This window comes from Nycticebus coucang, chromosome 4, assembly GCF_027406575.1.
Source record: "Nycticebus coucang isolate mNycCou1 chromosome 4, mNycCou1.pri, whole genome shotgun sequence".
NCBI classification, from domain to species: domain Eukaryota; kingdom Metazoa; phylum Chordata; class Mammalia; order Primates; family Lorisidae; genus Nycticebus; species Nycticebus coucang.
The window spans coordinates 89,514,233-89,532,293 of record NC_069783.1 but is presented as its reverse complement, the minus strand read 5'-3'; the positions used below and the strand labels follow the sequence as shown (position 1 = coordinate 89,532,293).

Sequence of the window (18,061 nt, the reverse complement as noted above, 5' to 3'; positions counted from 1 at the left end):
TCTGCTGCCCAGTGACTTGCCATGTGCCAGGCATTGTACGAATGTCTGAGACATAGTCTCTGTCCTGCAGGAACTCTCACTGTGGGAGCAACAGGTGGCAATAATATTGGGCAGGGGCAGGGGGAATGTGGGGAGAGGGTGTGGAGCAGGAGCTGCCCTGTTCTGTGGGTTGGGGCTGTTCTGGCTCTAGACTGGAGCCTAGAGTCCAGAAAGATAAATGGCAGGGCAAGCCACTCCCCACCATCCCCAGGAAGGGAGTGGGGCCAGCCTCTGAGGGAAAGCCGGGGACGATAGTGAATGCCTGGCACTTTCAACCTGAGCATCAGGCTTACCAGCATCCCAGGTCATGGGCTGGAGAGGCTGGTGAGACAGGGTGGCTGTCTGTGCTCCCGGCATGAGCTCTGACCTTCTTTCCTCTGCAGGGGCTGTGGCCTCATGGCTAGGGTGTCATGGGACAGTCTTTCAGTGATCAGTGCTGAGAGGGTGACCCATTTGAAGCCCACAGGAACCAGCCTGGGAAGAATGAGATGCAGCCTGAGAATGGATGGCAGCAGAGGAGGTAGAGGGAACAGAACTGACTTGGGACAGTTTGTCGGGGAGCAAGCAGGAGAAGAGGGCCCCGGGGCTCAGACTCCTACTCTGGGGACACAGGATGCCCCTAGTGGAGCTGGAAATGCAGAGCCCTCAGGAGCCCCAAATTGCAGCAGGGTTAGGACCCTCCATGCCAGTTCCCACTTCACTTGATTTGCCTCACATCCCCTGGGGGGTGAGCTTTCTGCCTGTACCCACTGCCTTTCCCAAGAATGCCTCCTACAGCTGTTTCACGGGCCGGCACCAGCTGAGCTGCTGCAGGCATTCAGGAAACAAAGATCTTGAGGACTAATTTCTTTCCCATATTAAATGTACACTTTTCTGCCTTATGTCAGCTTTAAGCAGTCACTAAGGGCAGTCAGGTTCCATAACACAGTCTTCAGCTGAACGTAAAGATCGTATTATTGAAACAAGATCTTTCTAGCTGACCGTGCTCCAAATACATGCTTTGGTGCCTGTGAAATCTATTTAAGGCCTCCTGATTTCCCCCTTCTGTTCCTCCATCCACCAGAACAGTTAAGGAGGAACTTTTAAAATAAGGAAACTGTTAAGAAAGGGAGAATGTATCAAACATTGATTTACAGATCTGTTATTGGAAATTATCAAGATCGATTTCAGGAGCATGGAGTTCAAATGTGCGCTAAATGGCCAAAGAGAACATGTCATCCCACAATCATTTTTCTATTCCGAATGGCTCAGTAATGAAAAGCAGACCCTTCATTTGCCCAGAAAGGGGAAAAAGACGAGAAATTGGGAAGTAATATATTCAATTATAGAAGAAGCTGTTTGCCAAGACACTATTGATTTCATGTTCTGACAATTTCAGTTAAGCCTCTGCAAGAAAAAGCTTCAGAAACAGGTCAGATCAAACACGTGCAGGCTCCCACTGCTGGATTGTGTCCTCACTAGGAACGGGTTCTGTCCTTGGGGTGTGTTCACATTGCTGAACCCCAGACCAGAGCTCGGAGGATAGTGTGGGTGAGAGAAGAGGCTGCAGAGGCCCTGGTGGACCCATGACTGCCATGCAGTGAGTGACTGACCCTGCCCACTGAATTCACACTATTTCTCTGCCCTTCTAATCCAGTTTCTTTTCCACTCCCACCTGGTGCATCCCCTTCTACTCTCACCACCCATCTCCCGGAGGGGCTTCCTTCATGTGGTCATAGGTCCTGACAGGCTCCCAGTGCTGGGTGCTTGGGTGGTCGTGGTCCTGCCCTGGAATGCAGTGCTATGGCAGCCCGGTCAGGGCTTCTGTGGTGGATGTGCCAGCTTGGCGGGAGCCCACAAGAACCGCTTGTGGGGAGGTGGAGATGATGGGACATTTCCTGGAAAAGGTGACATTCTTGAAACTAGGAAGAAGGCATCAGGTGGAGAAGGAGGGCACAGTGGTGGGGAGAATTCCATATACAAATTCATAAAGCAAGGAAGGGTGGTGTGTGTTCTGCACCTATCCATGGTTCAGGATAGAGGAAAGCCGTGTGTGTCATTGCACATTTGTTGAGAAGTTACTCTGCACCATCACTGTTGGTCAAAATGCTGTTTCTGCTGCAGTGGGCCAGGCTGTCCAGCAGTGGGGACCCCTGTGTGAACACTGGCGTGTATACTAACACAGGTGTGCTAAACTGGTGCTTTTGGGGCCTGGAGACGAGAAGGGCCAACAGGGCTTCCCCAGACAGATCATACTCTTTGGAGCCAGATCTCCGTGTGTTCTAGTGTGTAGCCTAGAGACAGCTGCTGCTTCTGAGACTGCTCTGTAAAGTCAGGGCAAGCACTTCGGTGCAGGCGGTGGGCACACGGGACGTGCTCAATGTGTCCTGGTTGCCATACGCCTTCATACCACCCATAATCTGGCATTGTGTTTTCCAAGAAAATGTGTTATGAACTCCAGCCTTGCCCTCAGGGGCACACCTCCCCAGTATTGAGGGGTGATGCTGGTTGGTCCTCAAGGAGAGTCTCCCAGACAGCAGGGGCTATTCCACCTGCTCTGTCCTGTAGAGCTGCTACCTGCCACTTTCTGAGGGAGGGAGGGATTCTGGTACAGTGAAGGCTTGTGCAGAGCTGGGGACAGGCAAGGGTCTGAGGATGGGGTTGAAGCAAGAGAGCAAAGGGGAGCACCCTGGGCTTTGCCCTGAGCTCAGCACTTCCCTGAGCCTGCCCCAGGTTCCAGGACACATTTCTGTCTGGGACACTGGGAGGACACTGACTTCTCCTCGTAGGAACAAGCTGGAATTGTAGACGTAGGATGCCCCCTGTGTCTTTTCTCCCATATTTGTTTTTAATATGTAGCAGGATGTTGAATGAGCTTTGTTTATCTTGGAATTGTAGCTCAGGTTCAAAGCTTAGGGCAAAGGTGCAAAGAATCCCACATTCCCAGTTCAGAAGCCACCAGTGAGCCGCCAGCTGTGGGACCCAGATGCCCCTGCTGTCTGGGAGACTGTGCTTGAGGACCCACCAGGATCACCCCTCATTACAGGAAGAGGGGGTCGGCTTTGGGGGAGGGCAGAGTTCAGAAAGAGAGGCTGCTGGAGGAGAGAGGAGGCCCTTCTTCCCAAAGCCATGCAGAGGAAAGCAAGTTTAATCAGGAAAAAAAGTCTAGGAAAAAAGGGAGAAATAATTTGAAACACAAACATATGAGACAGGAGTGAAAGAGGTGGAAAGATGGAAAGATCAACACGATGGAAAGGAGATAGAAATATGGAAATAAAAATACAAGAGGAGAGAGAAATTCTGGAAAAGCAGAAAAAATACAGAAAGGCAGAAAAACACAGAAAATTAAAAATATAGACGAGAAAGCCCAGACAGAAAAGACAAACAGAAAGAATTCATCTGGAAAAGAGAAGAGAGAGAAAAAGATGAAAAAATATAGAATAGAAAAAAGACATTAAAATAAGAAAGAAAAATGAAATACAGGAAGGCAGAAAAACGTATAAGACCCCACACACACATATACACACACACACACACACACTCAAAAGAGGGAAAGTCAAACAGGAGGGCGGTGATGGGGGCTGAGCAGGTCAGAAATGACTGTCCCCACCTCCCCCCTGCCCCCCAGCCCTGACCTGGTGGGTGGGCGTACTATCTGTGAGGACTCCTCTGAGGCAAGCTTCTGGGGACCGTGGAAGGAGGGCAGCCATGTGCTCTGCCCACAACAACCAGTAACGATCACAGAGAGATCTGGGCAGGACCCAGAGGGACCCTGGGCCCCCTAGCCAGGGCTGAGAGGCAGCGCAGAGGGCCACTTGGCATCCCAGTAGTGGGAGGTGAGGCCAGGTGTACTCTGCTGCAGGGAGCAGACCGGGGAGCCCAGGCCACAGGTGACAGCTACTACAGAAAGGAGAAAATGAAGGACACGGAGAAAGAAAAAGGACTGTGTGTCCTGGAGAGATTTGGCTTGCAGTATTTCTCATGAGTTTCCAACGTAGTTTCCTGGCAGGAGTGAGCCCTGCCCAGCCCAGCAGAGGGGCCACTGAAGACGGGAGAAGAAGCTCTCCTGACAGCAAAGAGCAGAAGGCAGGGAAGAAATTATTGTTTGACCTACTTTTACTTATGTTTGAAAATGTTTAAAAATAACTCTACATGGTACTACCCCCTGTATGTGATGGACATAATTTAAGACGAGCGACATCTGACATGTCTCCGATGCTGACCTCCAGGCTCTGGGAAGGCCTCTGTCTGCCAGGCATGAATATCACTATTGCCTTCTGATTTTATCCTGTGTCCGCAGCAAGATTAGAAGGGAGGGGACAGACGTGGGAGTAAGCACAGTACAGTAACTCAAAGGATGTACAAATGGATCCTCCCTGGGTACACAGGGAAGAGTTTTTAAATGCTGCCAAGGATAGGAGCCTGACGGACTCAGAAGGTGGTCACAGAAATGACGACTTCCAAAAGGCCTGATGCATTTGACAGAGGACCCCATGCTCAGGTTTCTGCTTGTCCTATTTTAAGCAAGAAAATGGACCATTCACGTGGACATCTGTAGCTCATGGAAGAGGTGCTGGGCTAGGAGGCTGGGTAAGGAAGGGTTGGGGAACACCTGTGCGTCTGGATGGGCATGGGGATGTGTGGGAGGAGGGGCCCCTGTGGGAATTCATAGTGGGATGAAGAGCATGGTACTAGGGCAGGGGCAGGAGGGTGCTGGGTAGGGAGTAGGACAGACAGTGATTGCCAAGAGGGACACTGATCCCATCAATGTGGCTGGGAAATGTGGTAGATATGGAGCACAGGACTGGAGGAAGACCTGAGCCAGATTGGGAAACTGAGGCTGTTGCAGTTGGGGAACCCACTGAAGGGGTCTAGAAATGGCTGGCTGGGGAGATGGCCAGGGATGCTCTCAGACTTAGACTGAGCATGGAAAACTCAGAGTTGAGACATTGGAAGGGGGCACGGCAGGGCTGGGAGAACTTAGCAAGGATGATCAAGCACTCATCTCCCAAACAGCTGCCACCTAAGGCCTGGCAGGGTGCTAGCGCTGGGCACCCAGTCTTCCCATTGAACAGGCCAAGAAAGGACTGTAATATCCTCTAAACAATTGGGGGGAGGAGGTGCTAGACTGTGGTGCTTTAACTAAATGGGGCTGCTGTTCTTCCCTAACAAGAAGACAGAGGGGGCGCCCAGGGCTTTATGACTGAAGCAAGGCGTGAGCTCTTGCTGTTCTTCCTCTGTCCCTGCATTGTGGGGTGAACTGTGTACCCCAGAAATAGATATGTTTAAATCTTATCTCCCACTACTTGTGGATGTAACCTTATCTGGAAATAGTCTTTGCAAATGTAATCAAGTTAGGACAAGGACATACCGGTGGGAGCAGGATGGCTCTAATGCAGTATGATCAGTGTCTTTTTTTTTATTATTATTAAATCATAGCTGTGTACATTGATATGATCATGGGGCATCATACACTAGCTTCATAGACCATTTGACACATTTTCATCACACTTGAATGAACGGGAGGAAAAAAGCAGAGATTCAAGGGAGAAAGCCTTGGGACAGGGGAGGCTGAGGCTGGACAGGTGCTGCTGAGAGTCCAACCCTCCAAGGCCCGCCAGCAGCCGCCAGCAACTGGAAGAGGCGAGAAAGAGCCTCCTGAGAAAGCACATCCCTGCTGACACCTTGATTTCAGACTTCTAGCCTCCAGAACTGAGGGCAAATAAATTTCTGTTGCTTTTAGCCACCAGGATTGTGGTAACTTGTTATTAGCAGCCCCAGAAACCAATACACCCCCACAGTGCCGCTTTTCACCCTTCTCACAGTCCCTGGGTGGCTGAGTTCCAAGCAGGTGGATGGGGCAAGGACAAAGGAAAAAGGGCACAGGCCAGTTCAGGCCAGCTCTTGTCATCAGGAAAACAGTAGTTTTCATGGACACACTGCCTAGTAGACAGCTGCCTGCTCTCATGGGCCATGAGGGTCTGGCGAAGTGAGCATTAAAAAAAAAAAAATCCCAGCATATAGATATTAAAAATTATATATGTAATCTCAATGGAAGATGTTGATTAGTGAATAAAGAAAGAAGAAATGAATACCAACACATAATATTATATACAGGGTGGCCATAAAGTTTCAAACAGTTGTCTTGTAAATTGCGCACAAACTTTATGGCCACCCTATATAATTTACATATATTAAAATAACTAATTTCAAGTGTACAATCAATGAGGGTTTTTTTACCTTAAATATATGCAATTTTTATCTGTCAAGAATACCTCAATAAGGCTGAGGAAGGAGAGGATTAATCAGCAGTATACAAAATAAATCAGGTACGTGTAGAATGTCCTCCACCACGGAGGACGACGTTCTACCAAGGTAAGGGTGATTGGGAGATTCAGCTCACAAAGGGTCTGTGAGTGAAGAAGTCTAGTCGGTGAGTTTTGACAAATGCGTATGGTCATAACCATCACCACCGTCTAAACATAGAACATTTCCAGCTCGCCAAGAAGTCCGTTCTCTCAACCCCAACTCCTGAAAAACCTTATCTTTCTTTTACTATAAATTCGCCTTTTCTATAATTTAATATAGATGGAATGACATAGTACCCAGTCTCTTGTCTCTGGCATCTGTCCCTAAACAAAACGCTTTTGAGATCCATCCAACTTGTGTGCAGATAGCTTGTTCCTTTTTATTGTTCAGTAGTATTCCTTTGTATAGATATTTACAATGTATTCACCCATTAACCGGGTAGTAGAAATATGGATTGATTTCCATTTGGACTATTACTAATAAAGCTTCTGTGAACATTTTCATACAAGTCTTTATGTGGATGTATGTTTTTATTTATCTTGTGTAAATACCTAGGATGTATGTTTTTATTTATCTTGTGTAAATACCTAGGAGAGGCATGGCTGAGTTCTGCTGTGGGTGTATGTTTTAACTTTGTAATAAATTGTCAAACTGTTCAGAGTAGCTGTACCGTTTTGCATTCCCGCCAGCAATGATTTCTGGTTGCTCCACATCCCCCAACACGGGTCTTGCCCGTCTTACTCATGTTAGCGATTCTAGTGGGTGTGTGGTGGTATCTCACTGTGGTCTTAATTTGCATTTCTCAAATCTTTTTCTTGCATTTATCTTCTTTGGTGAAGTATATGTTCAAATTTTTTGTTCATTTTTTAAACTGTGGGCTCTGTTTTCCTACTCTCTGAGTTGTAAGATTCTTTGTAAACTCTGTTTAGAAGTCCTTTATTATATGTAGGGTTTGCACATATCTTTTCCTAACCTAGTAACTGCATTTTCATTTTCTTAGCAGTATGTTTAAAGAATCGATTTCTAATTTTGATAAAATTCAAGATTTTTGTGTTTTATAAAACCTTCCCAAGATTTTTTTCCCCTATGTTTTTTTCTAGAAGTTTGTAGATTTAGCTTTTATGTTTAAGTCTAGGATTCTCTTTGAGTTAATTTTTGTGCATGACATGAAGTAAGGGTTAAGGTTAATTTTGTTTGTTTGTTTTTCCATGGAGATGGTTCAATTGTTCTAGTGCCTTTTGTTTGTTGAAAAGATCGATTTTCCCCCATTCAATTACCTTGGTACCCTTGTAGGAAATAGTTGACTGTATGGTTCTATTTCTGGACTGTCTACTTGGTTTCATTCATCTGTATTTCTCTTCTTACCCTCATACCATACTGTTGCATTTACTATAGCTTTATAGTAAATCTTAAAATCAGGTAGTGCGAATCCTCCAACTTATTTTTCCTCAATTTTTTTTTTTTTTTTTTTTTTGGCTATTCTAGGGCCTCTGTATTTCCAGGCAAATTTTACAGTCAGCTTGCAAATTTCTATCACACATGCAAAAAAGAAAGTCTGCTGGCTTTCATTTTGGTGGGCATTGTGCTAAATCTGTATGTCCAAAGTGACATGTTAGCAATATCGAGTTTTCTGACCTATAGGCGCAGCGTATCTCTCCCTTTATTTTTTAGTGTTCATGTATAGTTATTACATGTATTTTATAAAAGTATCCCTAAGGTATTTCAATTTTTTGATGCTATTGTAAATGGCATTTTAATTCTGAGTTCTAGGTCATTGCTAGAATATATTAACAGAAATATAATTGATTTTTACATATCAGTCTTGTACTTTCTGACTTATGTTTAATTCACTTATTAGTTCTAGTAACTTTATTATATATTTCTTAGGATTTTTTTTTTTTTTTTTTTTTTTTGTAGAGACAGAGTCTCACTTTATGGGCCTCCATAGAGTGCCGTGGCCTCACACAGCTCACAGCAACCTTCAACTCCTGGGCTTAAGTGATTCTCTTGCCTCAGCCTCCCAAGTAGCTGTCTTAGGATTTTTTTATAGAGACAATCACGTCTTTTTGAATGAAGTCAGTTTTACTTATTCCTTTCTAATCTCTATGCCTTTAATTTCCCTTTCTTGCCTTATTTCCCTGGCTGGATCCTGCAATTCAATGTTGAAGAGGAGTGGTGATGTGGACATCCTTATTCACTTCTTGGACTTGGGGGAAAGCACTCAGCCTTTTACCATTAAGTAGGATGTTAGCTGAGGGTTTTCTGTTGATCCTATGAGAAGTAAATATTTTTCACTGGCTATGTTGCTGCCCACATCTTTTCTAGAAAAGAAGGAGAGAAATGGAAGTAGGGATCCACCATAGGAAAAGGAAAGGTGTTTTTTTTCTTTCTTTCTTTTAATCCGTCCAGATCTCTATCTTAGCTGTGTGATGATTTATTAAGAAATAAGCATATATTAAAAATAGGGGGGAAAGGAAAGAACTAGGCATATAGTTTCATTAGAGGCTTTCAATGTGGGATGGTATTTACACTAAATGTGACCACGTGATGTGTGATAATACATCTTTATAAGCAGCATGTTGGGAGGGGCAGATTTGCCAGGGAACTAACCCCCTCAGTCCATTGGGAGGCAGTGTAGCCCATGGTTAGGAAAGTGCACTGAAGCCTGGGCACCTGGTCTGAACCCAGCTCTGCAACCTTGGGCAAGTTACTGAGCCTTCCTGTGTCATAGTTTCCCACCTACAAAATGAAGATATCGACAAAACCTACCTCCAGGGCTTGTGAAGACTAAATGAGCAAATAAAATTAAGTGCTTAAAGCAGTGCCTGTTGTCTGGTGTGTTTTAAGAACTTCGTTTGCATAAGGCTGTATTTACAGCAGATTTTTGGTAGCAGATTCATTGCCCAAAGTAAAGCACAAGCATTTCATTTTTAAAACCTTGTGTTCTGAAACCTCTATTAATGGGGGGGGGGGGGTATTTCTGTTGTTTTACAATATTGTTTGCGCAGTAAATGCATTTTAAAATCTTGTGCATTGCATAGGGGGATGAACTATGGTCCCAACACTGCTCCTGGGTCAGACTAAGTGGGTGTGTAGACCCCTGGGAAACCCCCAGCTGGCTTCAGCCTATTATGTCCTGCCAGTAAATTATAATTCAAGGGGGCAGAGGCATCTGAGTTGCTTTCCTGGGCATCTGTTGTAGGAAAGCTGCCTTTCCATGAACATGTTCCGAGGCCTGGGTGTGCTCCTTCCTGCCTGGGGTGGGTGCCCACTGCCAGCGGGGATGACTGAGCCCACAGCAGTACCATGATGCTGACATATAAGGAAAGGCACTTAGGAGCTGCTGGCAGGCCTTCGAGGGGCCTTCCCCTTCTCTTGAACTTGTTTTTTCTTTTCTCTCTTACTTTTTGAGGGGTGCAGTCCCAGTCACTTTGCAATGGGCTCATTGCAGGATGAGTCTTTTTGGAGGAATGGTTCTACATTGTGCAGTCAATTATCTGGTTTTCTCTTGATCAGGCCTGTGAAAATTTTTACTCTGCACATTGAGGTTTTTAAAAAAATCAAAAAGTACCCTCAATTTTCTTTGCCCATGTATCTGCAGTGTTTTATTCTTTCCTGCGTCCCGTGCGGTGGTGGGGAGCAGTCCGTGCAGGATTGGGAGAGGCTGTGCACCAGTATTGCCTGCTGTCATCCTTTATAGTGTGAGAGATAGGGAGACTTTTAGCTCCTCCTTCCAGCACTTCAAGGAGTGTTTGGCCAGCTCCCGTCCTCCCCCTGCTGAGGATATTCCATAGGCGGGTCCCTGAGAGTTGCATGCCACCGCTATGCCTTTTCAGTTGTAATTGTGACATTGAGGCAGAGGGACGTTAATGCAGGGAGTGAGGCAGACATTATCCTCTTTCTAGACTGTCGTGAGATGCCCCGGTTAGGTGTGGAACTCAAGGCACACAGGACATTGTCCTCCGAACTATGCCCACCGCCCCGGGTGATCATGCTGAATTATACATGCGTAGAGGCTTTCTGTCAGTGCTCTTTTTTTCCACTGGAGCACAAAGCACTCTGTTATGGGAGGGATTTTACACAGCAGGTTTTCCAGGCCCTGCAGAAACTACAGAAGTATAGGGGAAGCAGGTTACTTTCCAACTCAGAGGGCTCACCAGGGTGTGAGTTTCAGACAAATGGAAAGCAGATACACTGAGTGTAACTTGCTATTTGAGTGTTATTTCCTTAAGCACACAAAAAAATTACTCAACATCTACCTAAATATGAAACCATTAGGTTTTGAAACAAAGAAAGGCAAGAAGAAACAAAGAAAAATCAGAAGGGCCAAATTTAACTCTTCTCGGGTCAGATAAGAATCTGCCTCTACGGGTCAGATAAGAATCTGCCTCTAAACCTCGGTAACTACCAATTTTGTGATTCAGCATCTTTGTCTTCTCTGTGTATTTTCTTCATTCTGATTTCACTCCGGTTCTCTTTCCTCATTTCCCTCTAACTAAAAAACACAAAACAAAGGGGAAAAAGAAGACTCCCTGATTACAGTGACTGATAGGCCATCCCATACAGAGTAGACCCACAAAAGCTATTCATTAGATGAAAAAATGATGTCACCTTACTGTGGCTCCTGTTTCTATGTTTATGTCAATTCCTCATGGACGTCAAACGTGGCAACTACCTAGTGCCAGTTCTTGGGAAGTAACAGATATTCCAGAAACACTTTGAAAACAAATGGAAGCACCTGATTACAATGGAAGGAAGGAAGGAAGGGTAGGAGGTGGGCTGGTTATGTTGAGGGTTAGATCCAAGTAGCTGCTTCTGCTATTTTGCATCCTTAGGGCAGCAAGTGACCCAGTTAAAACAGCCTCTGTGCACGTGCCCTCCCCTTCACATTGTTTCTCGAACGTCTGCTACCTCTCAAGAATTGGCAGAGAGCAATCCCATATTTGATGTGTGTGAGGAGTTAGTATAAATGTGGAGACTGGACTCACAGTACATGTATGACATTTATTCATGGAACAAGTAGCTTCTGCAGCTCGCAGAGGCCCAGCCTGCAAGAGGCCCCGTGCCATGCCAATGCTCAGAGTTGTGTTATAATATCACACATTGGATATTTGCCATCTGTCTTACTATTTAATTCAATTCTTTCAGAATATCACCAACAGGTTTTTTGTTTTGTTTTTTTCTGTCAATTTGACAGGTGATGACCAAGAAGGAGGACTTTTTCGATGCCTGGAACTCGTGTCTGCACCACGTGGCTTCCCTCTCTCTGGCACACACTCACCGAGGTCAGTGGCTCCTATTGAATTTTTGTAATTGAGTGACTCAGGGGTCTGCAGGTCATGTGGAAGCACAGCTCTGCAGAGAAAGGACAGTCACTACACCAGTCTGAGGCCTCTTATTGAATGCAGGACCCCCAATAACTTACAGAGACTTAAAGCTTGTAGTAAATCAACTCTCAACTTACCAGGAACACTGACCAAATGATACCCCAAAGCCTGGCATGACACCCATCAGGGACAGCTCACTTAATACAACCTGACATTCGCAAATGGCACAAGACAGGAGCCAACTGGCAAAACGCTGGCCTCTCACAAGTGGCTCTCTGCCCAACAATGACTGTCATTCCTAAATAAACACACGGGAGGGTGTGTACACAGATAACATGAGGGTGTTTTAATAGGGCCACAGCCTGAGGAATTTTAAGTATCAGAACCATTTAAACCTAATCCTCACGTTAGCAAAAAACTGGGTCAGCCTTGTAAGCAGTGGCTCTCAACCAGGGCGGTTTTGCCCTCTAAGGGATATTTGGCAATGTTTGGAGACATTTTTGGTTGTCTCACTGAGCGGGACAGCGGTATTGGTGCATAGGGGGTAGAAGCCGAGGATGCTTCTGAATACTGTGGAGTGCACAGGCCAGTCCCCCCATCCTGCAAAGAATTACCCAGCCCGAAATGTCAATGATGCTGACAGTGAGAAACGGAATATTCATTTCAGTCTCAATAGACAAAAAAAAAAAAAAAAAAAGTGAAATATTGAAAACCGAGTAAGAGCCATGAAAAATTATCATTGAAATTATTACTTAATCTCAAGAATAATTTTTTTTTATTATCGTGCCTTTACTATCTGGGGAAAAAGAATTAAAAGAGGAGGGGAGATGTTACTGAGCTGATTTGCTGCGTGGGGTTTTCTATCACATAGTGTCATTGCTGACCCCAAGAGGGGCACTTTTGGTCACCCCTGTAGCTGGCATCTCAGGCACTATCTTGTGGAGGGAGAGGAGGAGACAGAGGCTCCTTGGTGAGGTCTGTTAAGACCCAGGGTAGGTATTATGGCCAGTAACCCTGGAATGCCTGCATCTCACCCAGCACCCAGTCTGGCTACAGCCTCCCTCCCCAACCAGGCAGTTCTAAAAAAACAAAACAAAACAAAACAACTCCCAAATGGCGCATGATTAAGAGCTGCAGGAATGCCCAGGACCCTCCCTGAGAGCTCAACTGAGAGCTGGATTAGAGGGGCTCACACTGAGCTCAGCCCCTCCCTGCCTCTAAGGACCAGCTCTTGGGAACTTGCACACTTGGGTGAGCTTCCTGACATAGGGCTGAAGAAGTAGGGCTGGAATTATAATGTGCTGAGAACATGGGTTCCTCCTGGGGACAGGAAGCAGGAGCCCCACAGGAACACCGCTCCAGAGACCAACCTTGCACACAGTGACCAAAACCCTGGAGTTACTGTGGCCACATTGGCCTTCCCGATTCTGATTGAGTTCTACCTTCTGCTTCCTGGGATGGAGGAGAGCAGCAAGGAGGAGGACCAGGAGCATCAGAAACAGGGTGGAAGGTCCCTCCTTTTGGGGCATTAGCTACGAGATTAGTTTCCCTCGTTTGCAGACCCAGAAATTTTAATTTATGGCATATCCCCAGTATATCAGCCTCAGGGAGATTGACTTATCTTAATCAAACTCAAAAGTGACTGATATATAAATCTGAATGCCAGGTTATTAATACCAAATTAAAATCCAAATGCTGAATTATCCTTACATGCCCTGCCTCTTCTATGGGCAAATCTCCATATAGAATTCAATTATAATTAGGAAGTTGTAGCAGGTTGCACTGTCTGGACAGCTTGTGCCCTTGGGCCTGGCTGGAGATCTGCGTGTCCACTGTGACCTGCTCCAGATCCTGGAGTCCACAGGGTATCTGCTTCCCTGGATGATTTTGGTGCACTTTGCACCAACCTCACCACTTTAAGAAACACTTAAAGAAAATTTGTAAACCACCCCTATTTGTTGGTTGGTTATTTTTTTCGGATTTCTTGATCAGGCTGAAACTTAACTGAGATGTGAAACAGCACTCAAGACACCTTTACTGAAGGCGAGTCTATCTCAAGCCTTCCCATCCACTGTGTGTAACTTGTGCTGGCTTTGTGTGACTTCGTTCTCAGGGGTACAGTGGCCAGGGTGCTGGGGCTCCTTCCACTGAGCCTCTACATACTGACCTCAGATATCGCCCATCCTGGGGCATCAGGGAGGACCATATGGACTCCAGGTGAAAAGCTTCTAAACATTCAGAGATATAATTAAGCTGGAAAGGGGGAGGTGGATCAAAGAAACATGACAATTCAGCCTCCAGGTGCTCAGCCTGTTTGTTGAGCACATAATGGAGCTGAGTGTGAGGGTTGAGAACATGGACTCTGGCGTCTGGTTATCTGGGTTCAGATCCTAGCTTTACCTCTACCAGCTGTGTGACTGTGAGTGATTTACTTAACCTCTCTGAGCTTGTTTCTTCTTCATGCATAAAATATGGATATTATGGCATTTATATCATGGGGCTGTTAGAAGGAGTAAGTGAAACGATGCTCCCAAGCTCTGACCTTAACGTCTGACCCATTGTTATGTTTCAATACAAAATTGTTATTACTCTTAATTTCTACTTCATGAAAACTTTAGTTACCATAACCGAAGTAGAATATTTTGACCTTGTTACTTGAAAGGAAGAAAAAGAAGATGAAAAAGCAGGTTAAGTCTGAATGTATGAGGTCTTAACATCAGGAGGAAACATCGGGGATTTAATGTTTTCACGGCACAAAAGAAGTCTGGATTGATCCCCAGACTTTTCAAAAATGATTAAGTTCAGAAAATTGGCTTCAGGTTCAATGCCAGGTAAAGAGGATTTGGACTTATCAAGTAACAGAAGAAAAATAATAACAAGTAGTTCAATGACAGAATTTAGAAAGCCCAAGCATGTTTTGAAAGAGAAATATATATACCAGGGGTGTCAAAAAACATTTACACATTTTAAGAGATGTTATCAATGTATTACTTTTGAAGTTGAATTATCATAGTCATGGATTGTATCAACACCTTATAATTGCAGAAGTCGAATGTGACTTGTATTCATCTTTTGTTATTGGTATATATGGAGTATTACAATTTTAATACAGTTTTTTCCTTTCTTAAAATATGTATCTTTTTTTGGCGAGGGGGGGGGACTTCTGTAGAATGAGGAGTTCTATACAGATATAGGACGGGCCCTAAAGATAGGTATGTACTGAGCGTGTACTAGGCAGGAAGAGCTTTGTCAATGTGTCATTACATTCAAATAGCATGCTACCTCTCAGGTAGGGGTCTCCAGGGGATGGGAGCAGAAGTAGAAGGAGTCCATCTGTCTTTGATGACTGGGTCCAGATGTTGCCTGCAGAGATTTAGAAGGAAGAACCCATAGGAGGGAAGGGAAGGATCTGTCTGGTAAAGCACAGACCTTCATGTCACCCCAGATGAAAATGAACTCAGAATCTAGCCATTTTTATTAGGAACAAATGGAAAAAAGTCTTCTGGCATCTGTATCCGTTTGTCACCTGAAGACTAGGGAAAACCATGTTTGAAATAAAAATGTTAAGTAGTCTCTAGTGGTTTCTGTAGTGGGATGTAACCATTACAATGATAAATTGTTATTTTTCTGTGATACACATTTTTATCTTGCCCTAGAAATAGCAGTTCTGAAGCTTGGTGCTGTCTGAACCCCTAAGGGTGTACCAGTTCCTAAACAAAAAAGAAGAAACTAAGCACTTTTATTAAATAAATTACATCCACCATTTTCCAGCTCTGTGTACAATTGTCTCTTCTCTCATTCTCGGAGCTTGTGAGTAGTTCTCATTATGCAGCAGGAAGTCCCTTTTCTGGTTCTTAATGAAGTGACTAATAATTTAGAATGTTCACATGAAGAGCAGGTTGTAATTATAATTAGAATGTATAATAGTGTGGATTTCTGCCTATCGGGGATTAATTTCAGACTCCTCTCAAGGATGTATTTGTTTCAGAACAAGACTTTCTTTGTTAATAAAAACATGATCACATGCATTATTAAAGCATTATTTCTGTATTTTATCCATTAGCACTTGTTCTGGTATTCTTCATGGGATCAGCGTTTTCCTCCCAACTCTTAATGGGGCTATTCTTTATACAAAGGACATTCACCTTGATTTAGGTTTAACTTTGGCATTCATCTTCTAGGAAATTATGAGAATATTCTTCCCACCTCCTTGAATATGTGCTGTATTTTGCAGGCTCAGAAAAAGAAAATGCCACAGCCCAACCAGGGGTCCTGTGTGAATCTGGGTACTTGTTCCCTTTTACTCAAGTAAGATCCTGATACCTCTCAGCAGAAGGGCAAACTTGACCTAGGTGGAATCAAAAGTCGCAAGTCAACACTTCTTTGACCAACGGGTTTCTGCAAAGTTTTGCTGTTACTGCTGATGGTGGAGGCCTGGGGAGGTGGCGTCCAGGGGCGGGACCAGAGCTGCCATGTGGGCGGTGACACCTGTGCGCCTCCTCTCCCACTGGCACCCATCTGCTGCTGGTGGGATGAGTCTCAGTGAGGCCACACACAGTGGCCTGAGGGAGGGAGGGAGCTCAGGCACTCTCTGTCTAGCACCCATCAAGTGTGTGGGAGGTGGAAGCCAGGACGGTAGTCTGGTGAACAGAGATGGGCCAGATGCAATTTGCTGCTAGATCCCTACAGGCCCCAACATTGGGGAAGAGAGGGAATGTCCTTGGCTTTGTTTTCTCCACCCCAGTCACCTTTGGGCGGTGCCTATGAGAGAAAGGTGCATCTGGGAGATGAGGGTGGCCACTTCACGCAGTGCCCGTGGCTGGGAGCAGCCAGGGGAAGGTCTGCCTGTTCTGCAGAAGTCAAAGGCGTCTGGGGACCTCTGGTCTCTGATGCTGTAGGTCTGGAAACCTGGGAGCTGGCAGGATATGGGGGGAAACAAACGTGGAAACTCCCCTTCTGACTGCACTCACAGAATATTTCTTGGAGCTGGAGCAGTGAAGGTGGCAGCCAGCAGAAGTCAAAGGGAGGTTCCCAGTGAAATGGAGACAGCCGGAAGCAGGAACGCGGGCACACTTCGTGCTAGCACCGAGGATGGCTCTTAGGAAAAAGGAATGATGACAAAACGATGTGACCGAACCTGAAGCACTGCGGTATGTCAAACTTGGCAGAGTATGTGACCTTGCCAATTGGATTTTTAACTTCAAGTCTCGTTAGTGAAGAGAAATGAGAAAAGAGAAAGTATACCGAGCATCCTACCGTAGTCCTGGCCTTGCTGGTCTGGGAACATGAGCCAGACCGTGCCTCTGGGAAGGATTCTTCTCAGACCACGCAGACTGCATCTGTCAGCTACAACGCTGGGGCTCCTCCCCAAGCCTTGCCTTCTTCCCATGGCTGTGTAGGTGAACTTGAGGCTGGAGTCAGCTGGGCCCCGGGCCTCCAAGTGCTGTTTTCTGAAGAAGTACCGTCATGCTCCCTAACTAGAGGGCAGAGCCCCTGACAACCCTCACCATCCCAGAAAGTGGGAGCTTGTCACCTACGAAGGGCTGCCTTGAAGGATTTTACTAACTCACTCTCCTTTGAAGGAGGTGACAATTTATGAGGTATTTTTTTATTGCATATGACCTGGAGACTATTTTACTGGAAAGAAGGGGAAGAAAGGAAAAAGCAAAGTCTAACTCCTGAATGCTACATGTTTTATGGAGGACTATTAAGAACAGAATTTAGCGACTGTACTTGACCCAGATAGTAATGAAATGCCACGCATCCTCTGTGCCCCAGTATATTGGCGGACTGTTCGGATCACAGCAGTCAAAGCCTTGCTAAATGCTTGACCCTTGTAATTTATTTAATCTCAGCAGTAATCTCGCAAAGCCCATCAAGGGACTGAAACTCAGAGGGGTGAACAGTGGCCTGGCATCACACACACAAATAAGTTGTGCTATTATGACTTTGCCCTGGCCTGGCTAACCCTGAGGCTTTACTCAGACAAGCATCGGAGTCTCCCCACCCCCATCTACCACATTCCCCAAGGGGCTTTCCTTCCTAGGAAGAAATCCTGGAAAATGGAAATTCTGGCGTTCCTGAGCTTTTGAAGGTTTTGCCTATGTATTTGTTTAACACATTCTTTCCTATTTTAAAGTTGACAGGCACTGACGGCTCTTACTGCTCTTACCATATCTGTCCCTGAAGAATGCTTCATATTTTTTCTATCTCACAGGGTTTCTGTGAGGATTAAATGAAAGGCAAGGGTAGAAAGACCATATCATTGCAAAGGGAGCCAACCTTGAGGGAGAGCTCAGCGTACTGAGCCCTGTGCAAAATGGGGAAAGAATCACTATCTTCCCAAAGTCCGTCTGAGGAAACTGGGGCTCAGAGAGGTTTAGTAACTTGCCCAAGGTCACGCAGCC

At 45.4% G+C, this 18,061-nt stretch overlaps 1 protein-coding gene across 1 annotated transcript in view; it reads left to right on the top strand.

Annotated features, from left to right (window-relative positions):
* The window catches only part of ACOXL (acyl-CoA oxidase like), a 395,512-nt gene that overhangs the window by 313,383 nt on the left and 64,068 nt on the right, over positions 1–18,061 (top strand). Inside the window, exon 16 of the mRNA XM_053588707.1 lies at positions 11,525–11,612. Coding sequence (XP_053444682.1) covers positions 11,525–11,612 — 88 coding nt within the window. The remainder of the gene's footprint in view (positions 1–11,524; positions 11,613–18,061) is intronic.